Genomic DNA, 18,304 nt, shown 5'->3' with positions numbered 1-18,304 from the left:
TTAATATCTTAGAAAACATTGGTTATTTGTTTTTTTTTTCTTTATTATTATTTTTTTTTTATGTTTATGTATTTTGCTCAGTTACAATATTTGTTAGGATTAATAGTTATTAAAACTTATTAGACATCTTAAATAGTTACAAACTTAAAATAAAAATAAATAAATAAATCTTAAAAATCAAAGACATTTTCAAATTGTGTCACATTGTGTCTAACAATTTGATTTGCTGTCTTTGTTTATTTAATAGTTAAATGAGATATCTAATAAATTGTAATTAATATTAACTAACTTCTCAAAAAAAAAAAAGAAAAAAAAATATTAACAAACATTTAAAATAGGAAACCTATACACGTGCATTCAAATAATAATAATAACAATAAATAAAAAACCAGAACGGAACATGCCTGCTCTCATCAATCCTACTAGCGGAAGAATTAATGGCTTCGGTCTTGTCATCAAAGCAGACCACTAGCTAGCTGCAATTATGACCGTTCTGTTTTGTGTTATGTTTTATTTTGTAGGTTTTTTTTTATTTTTTTTTTGGTCCATTTAACTGTACAAAAAAACGTAAAATGAATACAAATGAAATGAAAACGCAAATAAAATAAAACAAAGTAACTCTTAACCGGCCAAATATGCACAAATTTTATGTCTATACTTAAAAAAAAAAAAAAAAAATGAAAAGAATAAATTTAAATGCAGTAGAATCACCGAAAGCTATAGCTATCATCAGGTAATCCCAAATCCGTAAAGAACTTTGGATTGAGGGTTCTGTATGGCCTGCATTGGCATAGTCTTTCAAAATATGAAGTCCTTAAACCCCTTTCCCTAGCAATTTCCGATCGAATCCATCGTGAAGAATTTCCATGTCTACCAGTAACAACAAGAGTTGTATTTTTGTCTAAAAAATTAGCGACAGTCACCAATGCCTCTGGCTCGATGGCAGATGAAGCATCAACTAGAAAAACATGACTAAAATGTCCAGCATGTATGCCTTCGTTATGCAGCCGAAAACTACTCATAAAAGTGGAGAAAATCACCCTGTATTTTTTAAGTCCATCAAGTGATGGACAGGCAAAACGCTCCTTTTTGTAAAGACATGAGGAGAGGATGTCGTCAGGTACCTCATCTTTCTCACGAAATGCAGCATTTGCTCGAAACATGTTCGACTCCGGTATCACCTTCTTCAAGCTTCTCATCAGCACATCACAAGCACTGTTGCTCGGCGCACTAATAAGAATTCTACACTCTGGTGAAGATTTATATATTTGAACCACTGCTTCCCGAACAACCTTTCCAGTTTTCGATGGTTCTTCTGAATATGAGTAATTTTTACTCTCAGGGACACACAATGGACCTGCTACAAGGTAAGGTGGTGAACCCTGAATGCTTAAAATCTGCCTCACTGTAGATGATATGTCAGAAGCAATCCTAGAAAACTGAGAACCCAAAACTGGAGTAGTGGGAATGACTTTCCGAGATGGAGAATCAGTAAATAGGAAATTCTGGATTAGATTTTCTGACACAGCATTAAGAGCTTGGTGTGCTCTTTTCAAACAGATCCTGTTGAATGAGAAGCTGATATCATATCTCTGGGTCGAATCATGCTGAATGTAGAAGTCTTCTTCAAACTCCACTAGTACAATATTTTTTCTGCCCTCCACACGAAAGATAACACCCTGTGTGATAGTCAAGAACATTATAATGAAGAAAATAAAACAGCAAAAATGGTTACACATATCTAATTCAGAACTGCACTTTTCTTGTAAGCTCAACCTACGGGTTTTCACCGACTACCATACAAGAAAAGTATAGCGATCAGAAATACTAAAGTGGTATTGGCATACCATGCAGAATAGGATGTGGCAAAATTCTGCATTTGCAATTTAGATTTGACAATAATCATATAGTCTTTCAATATGCTGCTTCAAATGACCCAGTAACCATATGGTTTTCGGTTCTGTTGACTGCCAATTCAACCGTTTCTTTCTCTTGAACCAGATGTACAAAACTAGCATTTGTGCTAAACTTCTATTGTTCCGAGATAGTCATTTTAAAGTTTTCTAAAGATATTTGTGAAAATGAAAACTTAAAACAATATAAGAAAAACATTGAGTCTACTCCATGTTGGAATGTGAATTTAAATAAGAATATGTAGCAACCCAAGTTCAGATGCATGAATTTTGATGACTGTTTGCCTATCGCTTGTCTAGCTTATAAACAAAATATCACATGTGATGGGCACTCGACGGTACTCATAAGAACCTACCTTGATTATCCATGTCATATGAATCAGAACTTCAGGATAGCAATGTAAATAAAGTAAAGCCACAAAAATGTGCTATAGATTAATAACAATTATATTTCATCAACATTTTCACCAAACAAAAAGAAAATTGTCTGTATGGCTAACCTTAATAAATTAAAACTATACGCAGTTTTCTACCCGTTAAAAGAAGTTAGAGGATGCTTACCTGAAAATTTTTAGCTTTGCTACGTGTAAGTCTTGCATAGACCAAGTCCCTAGACAAAAGGAAAGGGCGATGTTCAGGAATAGAATCAATCTGAAACTTGACGAATATTTTATCGTCTGGTTTGTTGCTTCCATCATTGACATTTTTATGCTTTTTGTGTCTTTTAGAGACTCTAGATTTTTGCAATTCCAATGTCACATTTTTCATTTCGAAGTCGCTCCATTTCTGATTCAAACAAAATCAAAAAAAACAAGAAATTAACACATGGACCATCTATTATTAGTTCATAGGAGTTACAATTAATTATAAGCACCGAAAAACTGAAATGTGCAGTATGTAATATAAATAATATAGGCAACTGCAAATTAATCTAAATGATATAAACTCCATTATTCATTTTCTACATATCAAGAAAATAATAACGAAAGGTGACAGCCGCCCAAAGAGAGACACTTGTATATCTATTAACCACAAACATGCATTGTTTATACCAACTTATTTATACCAACTTACGCACTTTGGCGGACAAAAAAGAAATTGGCAAATTCATAACATACTAGAACAGCAAGCATATCCATAACATTCATCATTTTATATCATGAAAAGCTCGCTACACAAGAAGGCAATCAACAAGGTGCACCATCATGCAATTACCTCATAGTAGTATTCTTCTGCATATAACAGAGCTGCAAAGTAGTCCTTGTAAGTCAAGGGAGACAGAGGCTTTTTAAGAATTTCAGGCACAATTTCTTTCTTGATCAAGTCTTTGATATCCTCGGGAATCATGTACAGGGGCAACGAATCCTTTTCAACGCAGATGTACTCTTCCTTCCCTTTCTGATCCGTTGCATTCGGGGTAGCTTCCCGCAGGATAGTCTTAAAGGTTGGAAATTTTTGGGAAGATGAACTTGATGATGAAGAGGGAGATGGAGGTTCACTGAATAAAGATGGAGAAGATGGGAATGATTGAGCTGAGGGTTTTGGTACGAAAATGGAAGATGGGGATTGTTTAGCGGAAGAACACTGGGGACTAGGCCGTGCTTGGTCTGCACTTGATTGGGTTGTTTTAGATGTTTTAGGTGAAGTCTGGTTGCTAGGAACAAAAAGGATAGGCCTAGAGGTTGGTAGCCTTTCTGAAGTGCGAGATGGAGGTGCATTGAGTGGAGATGAAGAAAATGGGGATGGTTGAGTTGAAGTTTCTGGTACCTTAAAGGAAGATGGGGATGGTTTAGCTGAAAAGCTCTGGGGACTAGGGCATGTTTGGGATGCACTTGATTGGGTTGTTCGTGATGTTTTAGGTGAAGCCTGGATGCTAGCAACTTCAGGAAGGATAGGCCTAACGTTTGGAAGCTTTTGTGGAGAGGGACATGGAGGTCCATTGAGAGAAAATGGACAAGATGGGAGTGGTTTAATTGAAGATCTTTGGGAACTAGACGATGTTTGGCATGAACTTAATTGGGGCTGTTCAGATGAGGATATTGCAGGCTTAAGAGATTTTGAAGGTTCGTAATTGTATGAAGATTGGGCTTGTTTAGGAAAAGATTTTGGGGGTTTAGGAGTTGATGAATGTGAGTTATAGGGTGAAGCAGAAACAGCGGCAGAGGCAGAAGCAGAAGCAGATAGCAGTGGTGGAAATTTTGAGTCCCCAGAAACTTCCTTGTCTTTGCTCAATAAAATCCGAGTATACAAATTGCTGAAAGAGTCAATGGATTGGTGGGCAAAACGAGGAACACTAGAAGGAGATTCAACCCGAAAATGGTTTCTTTCAATTCTTCCGAAATCATCGTAATCACGATCAACATCATATTCACAACAGAGAAGGCATCTCAGCAAATCAAGAAAGAAAGACATTGGGACTGCTTGCTAGCTGTAATACAAGAATATGTTTTTACGAAGCACTAGTCCTCTGTTTGTTTGACAAGAGAATCAGAAGGAAAATCATTTAGGGAATGAAAACTAAAGTAACCCACCAACAATAATAGTAAAGTTTGGGTTTCAAATTAATGAAAATTTTCTTGGATGAGTGGTAGTCACTTGCAACATACCTTTTACTCTTGGAAATAATTTAAAAAAAAAAAAAAAAAAAAAGAGCTTGAACTGATCAGTGAATTAATGGGCACGATCCAGTATGAATGAACCTTGTTCTCTTTCTTTGTTTACAAATTCCGGTCATAGTTGATCGGCAAACAAACACAGTGAAAAAGATGAGGAAAAAAGTACACCTGCATTATTTAAAGCTTAACAAAGATGCTCAGATTGGAAAAGCTGCAAAAGAAGGAAAGATAGTAAACGTTAAAGAAACGAATTATCACCAACCTTGTTTTCTTTTATCCAATAACTAATCAGCTCAGAGAGAGAGAGAGAGAGAATGCATGAGAAATGCTGGTTTCCAAGACTACTTAACCTGTAAGTTGTAACCCCCCAAAAAAATATATATATATATATATTGGCTGTAACCCTGCCTCCGCTCCACCCGCAAATGGGTCCCATCGACCACATAGTGAAGTATACTTTTAAAATCTTTTGCACAAGGAAGTAAACAGTACGGAAATTATGCACCAAGGAAGTGCACGTTACGGAAATTAATTACAAGATAAATAAATATTATTATTATTATTATTATTATTATTTTTTTTTTCCTGGTTGGCTGAGGTAGAAAATATTTTCTCACGGCTCACACAATGCACTCTTCCTTATTTATTTATTTTTTTTGAAAAGTCACTCTTCCTTACCTTTATGTGTCAAAACAATTGTATACTGTGGGATGTATATATACAACCAAAATAATAATTAATAATTAAATACTGTTGTTGAAAAATTATATATTAAATATTGAGGAGTGTGGACTACATACTAATTAAAAAAGTAATAAAAGATCCAGAATGATTCATAAAAATCACATTGTTTTTATTGAGAAGTAATTTATCAAAAAAAAAAAATTTAATTGGTATTTCTTGGCAAGTGTGAAAAAAAAAAAAGAATTTAACGAAAATAACATTTCAATGTATGAATGTCTAGGAAAAAGTAAAGCAATACCATTACATATATTATTAAAAACAAAAAAAAAATTATTTAATTTATTTTATGACGCAAACAAAACAAAATATATATATATATATATATTGTTTTTTTAATTTCAGCAATCTAGTCTGACTTATGGTCTCCTCAAATGGGGACCCATTCATTTAATTGGAGATGGTAACGAATCTCGGGAAGCAACAAAATTTTGGAAACTCTGTGTCTCTTTTTATTTTTTTTCTTTTGGCTCCCCTAGACTCGAAGTCAGCTCCCACTCGAGTCCGAAAACTCTGTGTGTCTTTATGAGCTTTATTTAGTGATTGGACATTGAACCCAATTTAGTTTGTACATAATTAGAGCATAGATGCTTTTAAAACTTTCTTTTTTCAAATGTTAAAGAGAGGTTATTGGCTAATTAATATTCTCAAAAACTTTTAGGGAATGTGAATCGAATCCTAAAATATAAAATTGTTTAAACTTAATTAAAATTTTCAATTTATTGCAAATCAATTAAAACTCCAAAAAAATTATGTCCAATTCCATTTTATTTAAATTAAAATTTCAATAAATATTTTTGAACCTAAAATTTGATCGAAAATAAAAATTCAAATCAAAATTGAAATTTTTGTCTAATAAAAATATTTTTATTAAACAAAATTATTTTAATGGACCAATAATTAATAATACTTTTTTTTATACCCAACCCATAAAAAAGTTAGTCCAAAATAAAGAAAATAGACCGACCATAAAAATAAATTTTAACTTTTATGATTTTTTATTTTGGTTTAAGAAAAAAAAAAAAGATAGTAGGTTTATTTACACTTACTTGCGAATCAGAAGATTATGAAAAAATGAACAACCATAGAAAGATTAAAAACAGAATGAACTAGTTTTACTTAAAAAGATAAATATCTAAAGATAATGAAAATAAATTATTAAACCAAATAAAAATAAAAGCAATAATAATAAATTCATTTTTGTTTTTTATATTAGATCAAAATAAGAATGGCATAAAAAATTATACTTATTTTTATTGTTATTTTTTGTATAATTTTTATTTTTATGGTTTTGGTGGTAAAAAAAAAAATATTTTAAATTTTTTATCTAAAATTATTTTGTTTAATTTTTAGTCTAATAAAAATATTTTTACTAGAGCAAAAATTTCAATTTTAGATATTTCTCTAATTTTAAGCCTAGTCTTTATTTTCTAAAATCTCTCATCTTTTGAAAGCCATGCTTTTCTAAACAAAGGAGAATAGGCCGTTACTTTTTTATATATGTAAATATAAGAGGAATATAAATTTTTTTTTCCTTTAAAAAGGAAAAAGAAAAAAGAAAAAGCAAGGTGATCTTTATATATATTACAACATATTACAACAAGCCAGTCTGTCAAGTGCTTGCTCCTTTTAATGCTTAAAAGTTAAGCTAGCTATCGATTCGTCATTATATTCTCACTGCCAAGCTCTGATACAGAGAGAAAAAAGGAAAAAATAAAATAAAAATTATATTGTGTGAGGAAGTGCAGAAAAAGGGGTAAATCAATGGGATAAACCATTTTTTACATCAAGCTTACCGTTTAGTCTGTTCTTGCTTAATTTCATTGTTTTGATTTGCATGCAGCTTTTATTACCATCTTAATTAGTGTTGGAATTAACACTACTTGTTAGTTGAAGCTTATTAATTTCTTATAAAGTTGAGATATATATATATATATATATGTATACGCACACACACATGTGATTGTGATGCTATTTATTCAGTCTTTAAACAAAATACAAAAAATTTTCTTTCTCAATGTCTTTCATTCGTGATTTCTTGCAATGGCTTATTGGTGGTGACCAAAGTTCTTCACCTAGACCACCTCAATCAAGCACATCCCAAACCCAAACATGGCAGCCTAGTCCCAGAACTTCTTCTTCACCACAAACTTCAAGTACTCATAAACCATCTCCATCTCCAAATCCATCTGCATCTTCTTACCAAAATCAGCTTCCAACCTATTCAACTTATAAACCATCTCCTTCTTCCCAGAAGCAAATTCCGACTACTCATAAACCACCTCCATCTCCTATATATCCATCTGCTTCTTCTTCCCAAAATCAGCTTCCATCCTTTTCAACTTATACACCATCTCCTTCTTCCCAGAAGCAAATTCCAACTACTCATAAACCACCTCCATCCCCTATATATCCATCTGCTTCTTCTTCCCAAAATCAGCTTCCAACATCTTCAACTCTTAAACCATCTACTTCTTCCCAAAATCAGCTTCCAAATTTTAAGCCTACCCTTCGTGAAGCTCCCAAAAATGCAACAAATCAGGAGGGAAAGGCAAACTATATATGGGTTGAAGATGATGCTTCTTTGCCTCTATACATCATTCCTGAGGATATGAAAGATTTGATCAAGAAAGACATTGTTCCTCATGTTCTGAAAAAGCCTTTGTCTCCTTTGACATATAAGGACTACTTTGCTGCTTTGCTTTATGCTGAAGACTACTACTTTGAGGTATGTGTTGCATGTATAATTCATGTTCTTTAATTGCAGTGCGCGTTTTCATTTTGCTAGCTTTCGATTATAGAACTTGAATGTTTTGTATATATACTTTCTGTTTTGCTATGTAATTTTCAAAATAAGTTGCTCAACAGCATCCAAATTTAATCGACAAGATACATAAACATAGGAATATACTGTTTATAAGATTTTATTCTGACTTTGTCCGAGTTTTGGTTGTATTTATGTATATAGCTCATACAGTTTTGGTTGGGATATATATAAATTATCTTAACACAAAATCCTTTGACTGAATATTATTGTTTAGTTTTCATGTGTGCTACTGTATATAGGATTTATATTTGTGTCTTTGTGTGTGTGTATATATATATATATATATATATAGGATTTTGCTAAAGATAGCGACTGGGTAGGGACACCTAAAAAATTTACATGTCCATCCTTGAAAAGACAGACGTTTAATATTTTTGTACATATACATATATAAATATATATGCACAGCTGATGCAATGAATAATATTGGAATCAACTTGTGATGAATTTATATTGCATGTTGGAAACGGTTTCCAACTGAACATTTATGACTTTTGTTTGATTGAATCAGAAATGGAGCGAGTTCGAAATGGAAAATGTGACATTGGAGTTGCAAAAAGCTGAAATTTCTAAAAGGAATAACCGGCATAATAAACATTTGAATGATCATGATGAGAAAGAGGAAAAACTCTTTGTAGAGTTCGCGATCGATTCGGTTGCTGGGAACCGCCCATTCCTTTTGTCAAGGGACTTGGTCTTTGCAAAACCTTCAGGTAGCAATATTGAGCCATTTAAGGTAAGCTTCCTCAATATTTCTTAACAGGTGCACATTTTTTAATGGCTTTATTTACAGCACTGCAAAGTGCAGAGTTTATATACAATACTCTGTATATGTGCTAGACATGTTTGACAGTAAAACAGTCATCAGCATTTCAAGCATCCAAAATTGAGTACTAGTGGGACCATCCAATATGGATTCAGTGGAATCTGGCTTAGCTTGCCTATTTCCTATCTTGCTCTTGTATTCTTTTCACTTCATGTTGACAACTGATGATTTGCATAAATGATATTGATCAAGATTAAGCCATTGTTAAATTGACAATATCAACAGAACCAAGAAATTCTGAGTAAACATAATTTCTTGTATTTTAGTCCTTGAAAACTAGTTTGTCAACAAATTGCAGTACTACAATTCAATTTTTGTTGAAGTATTATTTTTTTCTGTTTTGTTAATGTTCTGTCACACAGGGTGTTATCTTTCGTCTAGTGCGCAGCAGCATTGTACTCGTGGAGTTTGGAGATGATTTCTATTTGCAGCATCATTCAACCCGGAAATATGATATCAGCTTCTCATTCAACAGGATATGTTTGAAAAGAGCACACCAAGCACTTAATGCTGTATCAGACAATCTATTCCGGAATTTCCTATTTCCTGATTCTGCACCCGAGACAACAATTCCCACTGCTCCAGCTTCAAGTTCTCACTTTCACAAGCTCAATTCGGATATACCCTCCATAGTGGGTCAGATTCTAAGCATTAAGGGCTCACCACCTTACCTTGTATCTGGTCCATTATGTGTAGCTGAAAGAAAAGTATTTTCACACTCGACTAATCTATCAAAAACTGGTTTGCTTGTTCATGAAGCAATAGTGCAAATATATAAATCATCACCGGAGTGTCGAATTCTTTTAAGTGCACCAAGTAACAGTGCTTGTGACGCGCTGATGAGAAGCTTGATGAAGGTGATTCCAGAATCCAATATGTTCCGAGCAAACGCTGCATTTCGCGGGATAGATGAGGTGCCGGACGACATCCTCTCCTCATGTCTTTACAAAGAAGAGTGTTTCGCTTGTCCATCACTTGAGAAACTTCTAAAGTTCAAGGTGATTTTCTCCACTTTTATGAGTAGTTACCGGTTGCATAGTGAAGGCATTGCTGCAGGACATTTTAGTCACATTTTTCTAGTGGATGCTTCATTTGCCATTGAGCCGGAGGCATTGGTGACCCTAGCTAATTTTGCTGACAAAAATACTGCTGTTGTTGTCACTGGTAAACCTGGAAATTCTTCGAGTTGGGTTCGTTCCGAGATTGGTAGGAAAAAGGGGTTGAAGATTTCGTATTTTGAAAGACTATGCGAATGCAGGCCATACAGAACTCCCAATCCTAAGTTCTTTGCGGATTTAGGCTTATCATGAAGCTGTAGCATTCTATGATTATATTGAATTTAGATTTTGCTTATTTCTGAACAGGACATGTAAAATTATACTTTTTGCTGGTTTGCCAAAGAATACTTTCCTTTTCATTTTGCCTTTTTTACTATTGCATACCAACTGAACTCCAAAATTGATTTAATTTTTTAATTCCTCCACTTTTACTTCCTCTGTTGAGACAATTTTTAACTTAAAACTTGGTGTTTTTTTTTTTTTAATTTTAAGGAACTTTATTTTTTATATGAATTAATTAAAAAGCATGGTTTGTATGCCTTATATATTTCACCTAAGATTCTTACAGTGCTCATGGTACATAGAAGAACTGCTTACCTTCAAGTCATTTATTTCCTAGGAAATGGTAAGAGTATCCAAATCCATATTCATCCAGTTTAATTATAGATTCTTAGAAACTATGTAAAATTTTAATGATAGACCAATAGATAATTAAATAAAAGTCAAAAGATAATATTCTTTTGATCTGACTACCAAGAGGGCATTATCAAAATACGGGATTCGAGACTTACAACAGAGTAAATAAAAACTCAACATGTGAATGGTAGAAAAAGTGAATAACAAAAGTTTCCTTGAGAAAAAGTCAACAAGTAAAATTTTTTTTTCTTTTTTTTTTGGGGTGGTGGAAGAATTAGGATAACTACGCCGACTTCTTCTTTCTTTTTCCTTAAACACACCTTGAGGCTAGAGGCCTACGGTTATGAATTTTCTGAAACCTTAATAAATTGTTAACAGTTAATTATGATGGCTTTTTTCTTATCTCAATTTTATCATTTTCATTAATATCAATTTTTTTTTTTTTTGGGTTTAACTTTTTTTTTTTTGGGGGATAATTTTCTTCTTGTTTAACATATTGGCCAATTGAAAATAAATATTTTTTTCTTAAGATTTTGAATTTTAAACGTTACTTTGTATAAATATATATATATTTTGTAAACAAATGTCACTTTGAATAAATACTAAATATATTATAATATGACCATATACCTATATATGTTGTAACATTTTACAATAATAATAACTTTTTACTTATATGTACCTAAAAACTATACAACAAAAAATTAATTATTAGATCCTTATACTAATACATCATAAACTATGTTTACATAAGCACAGGTAGTGGCCTTGCCACTAGATTGTCCAATAGGGACTATTTTTTTTCTTTTAATCTCAATATATTAAATAAATCATTTAAATATGGATTTTATATTAACTAATATATTAAATATTATTAATATATTAAATAAATCGTTTATAATTTCTTTTAACGGAATTTATTAATATGGATGTTTAAATAACTATTCCAAAATAGAAGTGTTTCAGTGTAATAATTAATAAATAAATAAAAACCTTGAAAATTAAAAAAGTAAACAAAGGAAATGGTTTGTCTCCTATCTAGGGGTGGGCAAAATCCAATCCAATCCGTTCAACCCGCCCAATCCAATCCATTTTTAATGGTTTGGATTGGATTTTTATATCAATTGGATTGGATTGGGTTCAAAATATTATAAATTGTATGGATTGGATTGGTTATGGATTTGAAATATAAATCCAATCCAATCCAATCCGATCCAAATAATATATTATATAAATAAAAAATTATATATTTTTTATTTTTTTCATTTTTATATATTAATTTTAGAATATTTTTTTCATTTTTATATATTAATTTTAAATTTTTTTACCATTTTTATATATTGATTTTTAATATATATATACATATATATATATTTTTTTTCTTTTACATCCCTATCATATATATATATATATATATTTACATATATTGTATCCAATTGTTACTTTTATATATATATATATATATATATATAAATGTTTAAATATAATTTATTGCTAATTTTATTGTTTTAATCTTTGTAGAGCTTACAGAATTAACTAAAATTAGTGAACCTGTCAACGTTAATTGACTTATGATTTATCAAATTTTAAGGTTAAAAAAAAAAAAAGGAATTATGCATTGATTCTTGAATGAATGAATTTTGACGAATGTATTATTTTACATTATTTGTTCTAACAATTTTAATTTGATTTTATAGGAGTGAGATGATGACATTAATGTTTGCTATTTAATAAGTGCATGATGTGTATCATTTTTTACATTTTCTTCTTTATTTTCCATTGTAGACTATGTTGTATTATTCTAATTGTATTTTATGTTTGAATTTGAAAATTTTTTTATTTATATTATATATTTATAAATTAGTAAGTTTCAAACCGATCAACCAATCCAAACCAAACCGATCATAAATGGTTTGGTTTGGTTTGGATTTAATGCTTCAACGGTTTGGTTTGGATTGTAAATTAGAAAAACCGATATGTGTGGATTGGATTGTATTTCGGTCCAAAACCGAACCAATCCAATCCATGCCCACCCCTACTCCTATCCATCCAATATCATATATAATTATGTTTCCGAGATAATTTTATAGTTGTTTTTTTTTTTTTTTTACTATCAAATTAAATTTATTTTAATTTAAAGCACCAAAAAAAAAAAAAGGTTTTTATAATACCAAACCGAATAAAGTACTTTTTATTTTTATTTTTTTGGTTTTTTTGGGGTTCCAATCAAATAAAGCACTTTGTCCAATCAAATAAAGCACTTTGTCAAATAAAAAAATTGTGGTTAGTAAACATTACCATATTCTGATATTTTTGAATATCTTAAATTTTTGTTTTTCTTCAAATGGGACCCATTCGCTGGTAAAGCATAATCACACATGCAGGTTAAACATTCTTTAACTATGAGCTGAATAGATATTGGTTCGACGAGAACAATTGCTACGTGATAAATCATTTTTTCACGTTTACTTTTAGCTTTTTTTTATTATTTTGCAGCATTTTTTTAATGATCTTTTTGTTGAAATTACCATTTGGCAGTGAAAGTTCATTTATTGGGTTGGTATGAATTATTGCAAGTGATAATTTTTATTTTGTAACATAATTATGTTAAAACTGTGTTTGGTTGCTGAGAAAAAAAGCTCAACCATGCAGAGTATAATAAGTATACTCACTAGTTACTACTCCTTCCCAAAGAAAGTTTAGATTTAGGTTAATTGGAAAATGGTTTTTGAAACTTAGAAAAACCTTCTATGGTCCAACAAACATTGTTGTTTTTGTTGGCAAATGTACTTTATTTTTCCTTCTCCCTTTTCTCATCAACCAAACAAAGTCCTAGTGTTTAACAAAAATATTTGCTTCCATTGCACTAGAGCTAGAATACTCATCTATTCCCTAATTAGATTTTGGTTATTTGGAAAATGGTTTCTGAAACTTAGCAAAACCTTCAAAGTTCAACCAATTAATACTGCTATTTTAAACCTTCAAAGTTCAACCAAATTAGTATTGCTATTTTAGTTGGTGGATGGACTTTATTTTCCTTCTCCCTTTCTTTGACGAACAAACAGAGTCGTAGTGTTTAACAAAATCATCCGCTTGCACATATTACAAGTAGAAGACTCATCCATGTCTTTCTTTCTTGATTTATTGCAATGCCTTCTTGGTGTTGAAAGTTGTTTACACGAACCACTCAGGACAAGTTCATCTCAAATGTTGCATGGTCTCCAAAGTTCTTTTATCTACTCCACCTCAGTCAAGTCCATCCTAAACATGGCAAAGTCTCCAAAGTGCTTCATTATCTACACCATCCCAAACATTGCAAACTCCCTAAATTGCTTCTTCATCATTACCATCCCAATCAAGTTCATCCCAAATAAGGGAAAGTCTCCTAAGTTCTTCATTATCTATACCATCTTTCCGGTCAAGTTCATCCAAAACAAGCCAATGTCCCCTAAGTTCTTCATCAGCTATACCATCCCAAATATTGTAAAGTACCTAAATTTCTTCATCATCTATGCCATTCGAATTTAAGTTTATCCCAAACAAGGCAAAGTCTCCTAAGTTTTTCATCATTTGTTCCATCCCAAGCAAGGCAAAATCTCCTAAGTTCATCATTTATAACATCCCAAACATAACAAAGTCCCCAAATTTCTTCATCATCTATACCATCCCAATCAAGTTCATCCCGAACATGACAAACTCTTCATAGTTCTTCATCATCTATATCATCCCAAACATGGCAAAGTCTCCAAATTTCTTCATCATCTATACCATTAATTTCCTCCCAAACAAGGCAAAGTCTCCTAAGTTCTTCATCATCTAAACCATCCTGAACATTGTAAAGTTCCCAAAGTTCTTCATCATCTATACCATCCCAATCAAGTTCATCCAAACATGGCAAAGTCTCCTAAGTTCTTCATCATCTATACCGTCTCCTAAGTTCTTCATCATCAAAACCATCTCAAACATTGCAAAGTCCTCGAATTTATTCATCATCTATACCATCCCAATCAAGTTCATCCCAAACATCTCTCCTAAGTTCTATCATCTATGCCATCCTAAACATGGCATAGTTTCCAAAGTTCTTCATCATTCATACCATCCCAATCAAGTTCATCCCAAACATGGTAAAATCTACAAAGTTCTTCATCATCTATGCCATCCTAAGTAAGTTCATCCCAAACATTGCAAAGTCCACAAAGTTCTTCATCTATATCAACCCAATCAAATTCACGCCAACCACCATCCTCATCTTCCTTTATGGTACCACAAACTTCAACTCAACCATCCCCATCTTCTCCATTTTCATTCCGTGGACCTCTAACTGCATCTCCATCTCCATCTTCATCAAGTCCCTTTTCCCAAAAGCTTCCAAACTTAAATTCCCTTTTTCATTAATCTCCTTCTAATGCAACAGATCGATACAGGAAGAAGAAGGCAAATTATATGTGGGTTGAAAAGGGTTCACTTCCTATCCCAATGATTCCTAAAGCCCCAATATCTCCATCTGAACCAACCTAATCCAGTTCATACCAAATATGGCCTAGTTGTCCCCAGATTTCTTCACCAAATCTTTCACCCCCATCTTCTCCATTTTCATTCAATGAATCACCAACTCCCTCTCCCTGAAAGCTTTTGACATTTAAGCCTACCGACTGCAATATATAAAAAAAGAAATGCATATTATATATGGATTGAAAAAGGTTGACAACATCTGTACATGATTCCCGAGGTTATGAAAGATTTGATGAAGAAAGAGATTGTGCCTGAGATTCTGAAAAAGCCTTTATCTCCCTTGACATACAAGTATTGCTTTTTTGCTCAGTTATATGTTGAAGAGTATTACTTTGAGGTATGCATAATTGATTTATATACCTCCTTATATAGAAAATTTTTTTAGCTAGTTAATGATTTATATATTAACCAATTTTATACAAGGATTACTTTTGTTCTTATATATATATGTATATATGTCTATATTATAAATTCGATCAATTTCTTTTTTGTTTGGTTACAATGTGATGAATTGCTTACGTTAGTTTAAGATTGTGGTGTCTCTCTTAGTGTTGTCTTGTTGCTTCATTGTACTTTTATAGCTGAAACAATATCACAATTGAATGTACAAATGTACGATCTAGGTTGGCAAGTTAATTATGTCTTTAAGATTGTGTTTGATTCCATTACTTGGAATTTATACTGCTTTGTGGTTTATATTGTTTATGATTTTGTTTGAATCAGAAATGAAGCAAATTTGAAATGAAAAATGTAACACTGGAGTTGTAAAATGATGAAATCTCTAAAAGAGACGCGACAAGCATAAACATATCAATGAAAGTGATGAGCAAAACGATAGAATCTTTGTAGAGTTTAAGATTGATTCTGTTCCCGAGAACAACCCCTTCCCTTTTGTCAAGGGACTTTGTCTATGCAAGACCTTCGGATAGTTAAGAAGGCCCATCTGAAGTAAGCTTCTTTGATTTCTTTTAACAGGTAACCAAATTGAGAAACAGCTGAGTATTACTTTTACTAAAGTTATAGCCATACTGACAACTTGCTTTATGTTTGGTGATTATATTTCATGAAACATAATCACTATTTATTCAAAGCACATATTTTAGTGGATAATTATTTACAATGTTGCTACCATGGAGTTTTGATTTATATGCTAGACAAGTGACTGGTAAACAGTACTTGTCAACATTCAAGCATCTAAAGTCGGTTTCTCTCTCTCTCTCTCTCTCTCTCTCTCAAAGTTTAAAATTGGATAGTTTGACGAATCCAATATAGAGTTAGCGGGATGTTACATGTCCAACCCATTTCTTATTTAATTTAACATTTCAACAAGTTGTCCTTTATTTCTTCCTCTTTCATTTTGATAAGAATGTTTCAAAAACTTGTAGAGTATGTAGGAGTAGCCAAAGAAGAGGTTCAAAATACTTCTTTTTTTTTTTTTCACAAATTTAATTAATTTGTGAGATCTGATTTTACCAAGTGACCGAATAGTGCAGTGGAATTCAGGCTCATACTATTTATTTAGTGCATAGAAAGCCAATGCCAGTTTGTTATTTTTTATTCTATTTCTTACGTTTTTGTCTTAGAAAACTTGTAAGCTGAGATTAGAAACAAAGCCCTATATTTTATTTAACATGACCAAGTATTTTTGCTGTTTTGTTGTCTTCATAACTACAGTTAAACAGGGTGTTAACTTTCTGGTGGAGGGCAAAAAATATGATATCAGCTTCTCATTCAACAGGATCTGTTTGAAAAGGGCATGCCAAGTACTTGATTCTGTATCAGATAATTTATTCCAAAACTTCCTATTTCCTGATTCTGTATCTCTGCAAAAGAATATTCGTACTTCTCCAGCTTCGGATTCTCACTTTCTTAAACATGACCATGCGGATATATCCTCCACGGTAAGTCAAATTCTAAGCATTCAGGGCTCACCACCATACCTTGTCTATGGTTCACTGTGTTCCTGAAAGAAAAGCATTTTCACATTCAAATGAACCATCGAAAACTGGTTTGGTTGTTCGGGAAGCAGTAGTTCAAATATATAAATCATCACCAGGATGTCGGGTTATAAGTACACCAAGTAACAGCGCTTGTGATGTGCTGATGAGAAGTTTGAAGAAGGTGATTCCGAAGTCTAATATGTCTCGAGCAAAGGCTACATTTCGTGAGAAGGATGAGGTGCCGGACGACATTCTTTCCTCATGCCTTTACAAAGAAGAGTATTTTGCTTGTCCGTCACTTGAGGAACTTCGAAAATTCAGGGTGATTTTCTCCACTTTTATATCGGCTGCATAATGAAGGCATTGCTGTTGGACATTTTACTCATATTATTTTAGTGGATGCTACATTTGCTATTGAGCCATAGGCACTGGTGACTCTGGCTAATTTTGCTGACAAAGATACAACCGCTGTTGTTACCGGTAGACCTGGAAATTCTTCGAGTTGCGTTCGCTATGAAATTGGTAGGAAAATGAGATTGAAGATTTTCATATTTTGAAAGACTGTACCAATGCTGGCCGTACAGAACTCCAAATCCAAAGTTCATCATGGATTTAAGCTTAAAAAATATATTTATTTATTTTATTTTATGAAGCAAACAAAACAAAACAAAAAAAAAAATTATATATATATATATATATATTGTTTTTGTAATCTCCACAATCAAGTCGGAGTTATGATCTTCCTCAAATGGACCTATTAATTTAATTTGGTTATGATAAGGAATCTTCGGAGCCAACAAAATTTGGAAACTGTCTTTATGAGCTCTATTTAGTGATTGGATATTGAAACCAATTTGGTTCATGCATAATTAGAGGATCTTTAACAGATGCTTTTAAACCTTTCTTTTTTCTATTTTAAAGAAGGGTTAATTACTAATTAATATACTGAAATAGTAAAAGTATGTAAATCAAAAACTTAAAATTTGAAATTGTTTAAACTAAATTTTAAAGTTTGAAATTTATTACAAATCAATCTAATTCATTGATGGCCTTAATTTTACTATTAGATGGTATTGGCATAACCTTATATTTTATTTTTTAGCCATAAAACTTTAAAAAATAATTTCTTATTTTTCTATGTTCTATTTATAATGTTTATTTAAAAAAATTATATCCAATCCTATTTTATCTAAACTAAAACTTCAAAAAAATATATTTTTGGACCTAAAATTAAAC

The 18,304-nt window shown here is 32.0% G+C and overlaps 2 protein-coding genes and 1 pseudogene across 5 annotated transcripts; 2 read left to right on the top strand and 1 right to left on the bottom strand.

The window, feature by feature from the left end:
* Window positions 1–328: 328 nt before the first annotated feature.
* Window positions 329–4,888, bottom strand: LOC107425569 (uncharacterized). Of its 4 annotated transcripts, none has more exons than XM_048478343.2 (4): window positions 4,791–4,888; window positions 3,129–4,696; window positions 2,475–2,699; window positions 329–1,679 (listed from the first exon to the last, which is right to left on the bottom strand). In XM_048478343.2, exons 2-4 carry the CDS (start codon window positions 4,323–4,325, stop codon window positions 708–710), a joined length of 2,394 nt encoding a protein of 797 aa, XP_048334300.2. In that variant the 5' UTR covers window positions 4,326–4,696; window positions 4,791–4,888; the 3' UTR covers window positions 329–707. The 4 variants fall into 4 exon arrangements, with proteins under 4 accessions (XP_048334300.2, XP_048334299.2, XP_048334301.2 ...); XM_048478342.2 differs by having other exon boundaries at window positions 3,129–4,380; window positions 4,520–4,886; XM_048478344.2 differs by having other exon boundaries at window positions 3,129–4,711; window positions 4,791–4,863.
* Window positions 4,889–6,905: 2,017 nt separating this feature from the next.
* LOC107421856 (probable RNA helicase SDE3) lies at window positions 6,906–10,339 on the top strand. Its single transcript, XM_048478329.2, has 3 exons — window positions 6,906–7,997; window positions 8,608–8,832; window positions 9,285–10,339. Exons 1-3 carry the CDS (start codon window positions 7,287–7,289, stop codon window positions 10,230–10,232), a joined length of 1,884 nt encoding a protein of 627 aa, XP_048334286.2. The 5' UTR covers window positions 6,906–7,286; the 3' UTR covers window positions 10,233–10,339.
* Window positions 10,340–15,333: 4,994 nt separating this feature from the next.
* On the top strand, window positions 15,334–17,625 carry LOC112489867 (uncharacterized; annotated as a pseudogene).
* Window positions 17,626–18,304: the final 679 nt, after the last annotated feature.

The sequence above is a fragment of the Ziziphus jujuba genome, chromosome 3 (genome assembly GCF_031755915.1).
Source record: "Ziziphus jujuba cultivar Dongzao chromosome 3, ASM3175591v1".
In the NCBI taxonomy this organism is placed as follows: Eukaryota; Viridiplantae; Streptophyta; class Magnoliopsida; order Rosales; family Rhamnaceae; genus Ziziphus; species Ziziphus jujuba.
This window is presented reverse-complemented; position numbering and strand designations above follow the sequence as displayed.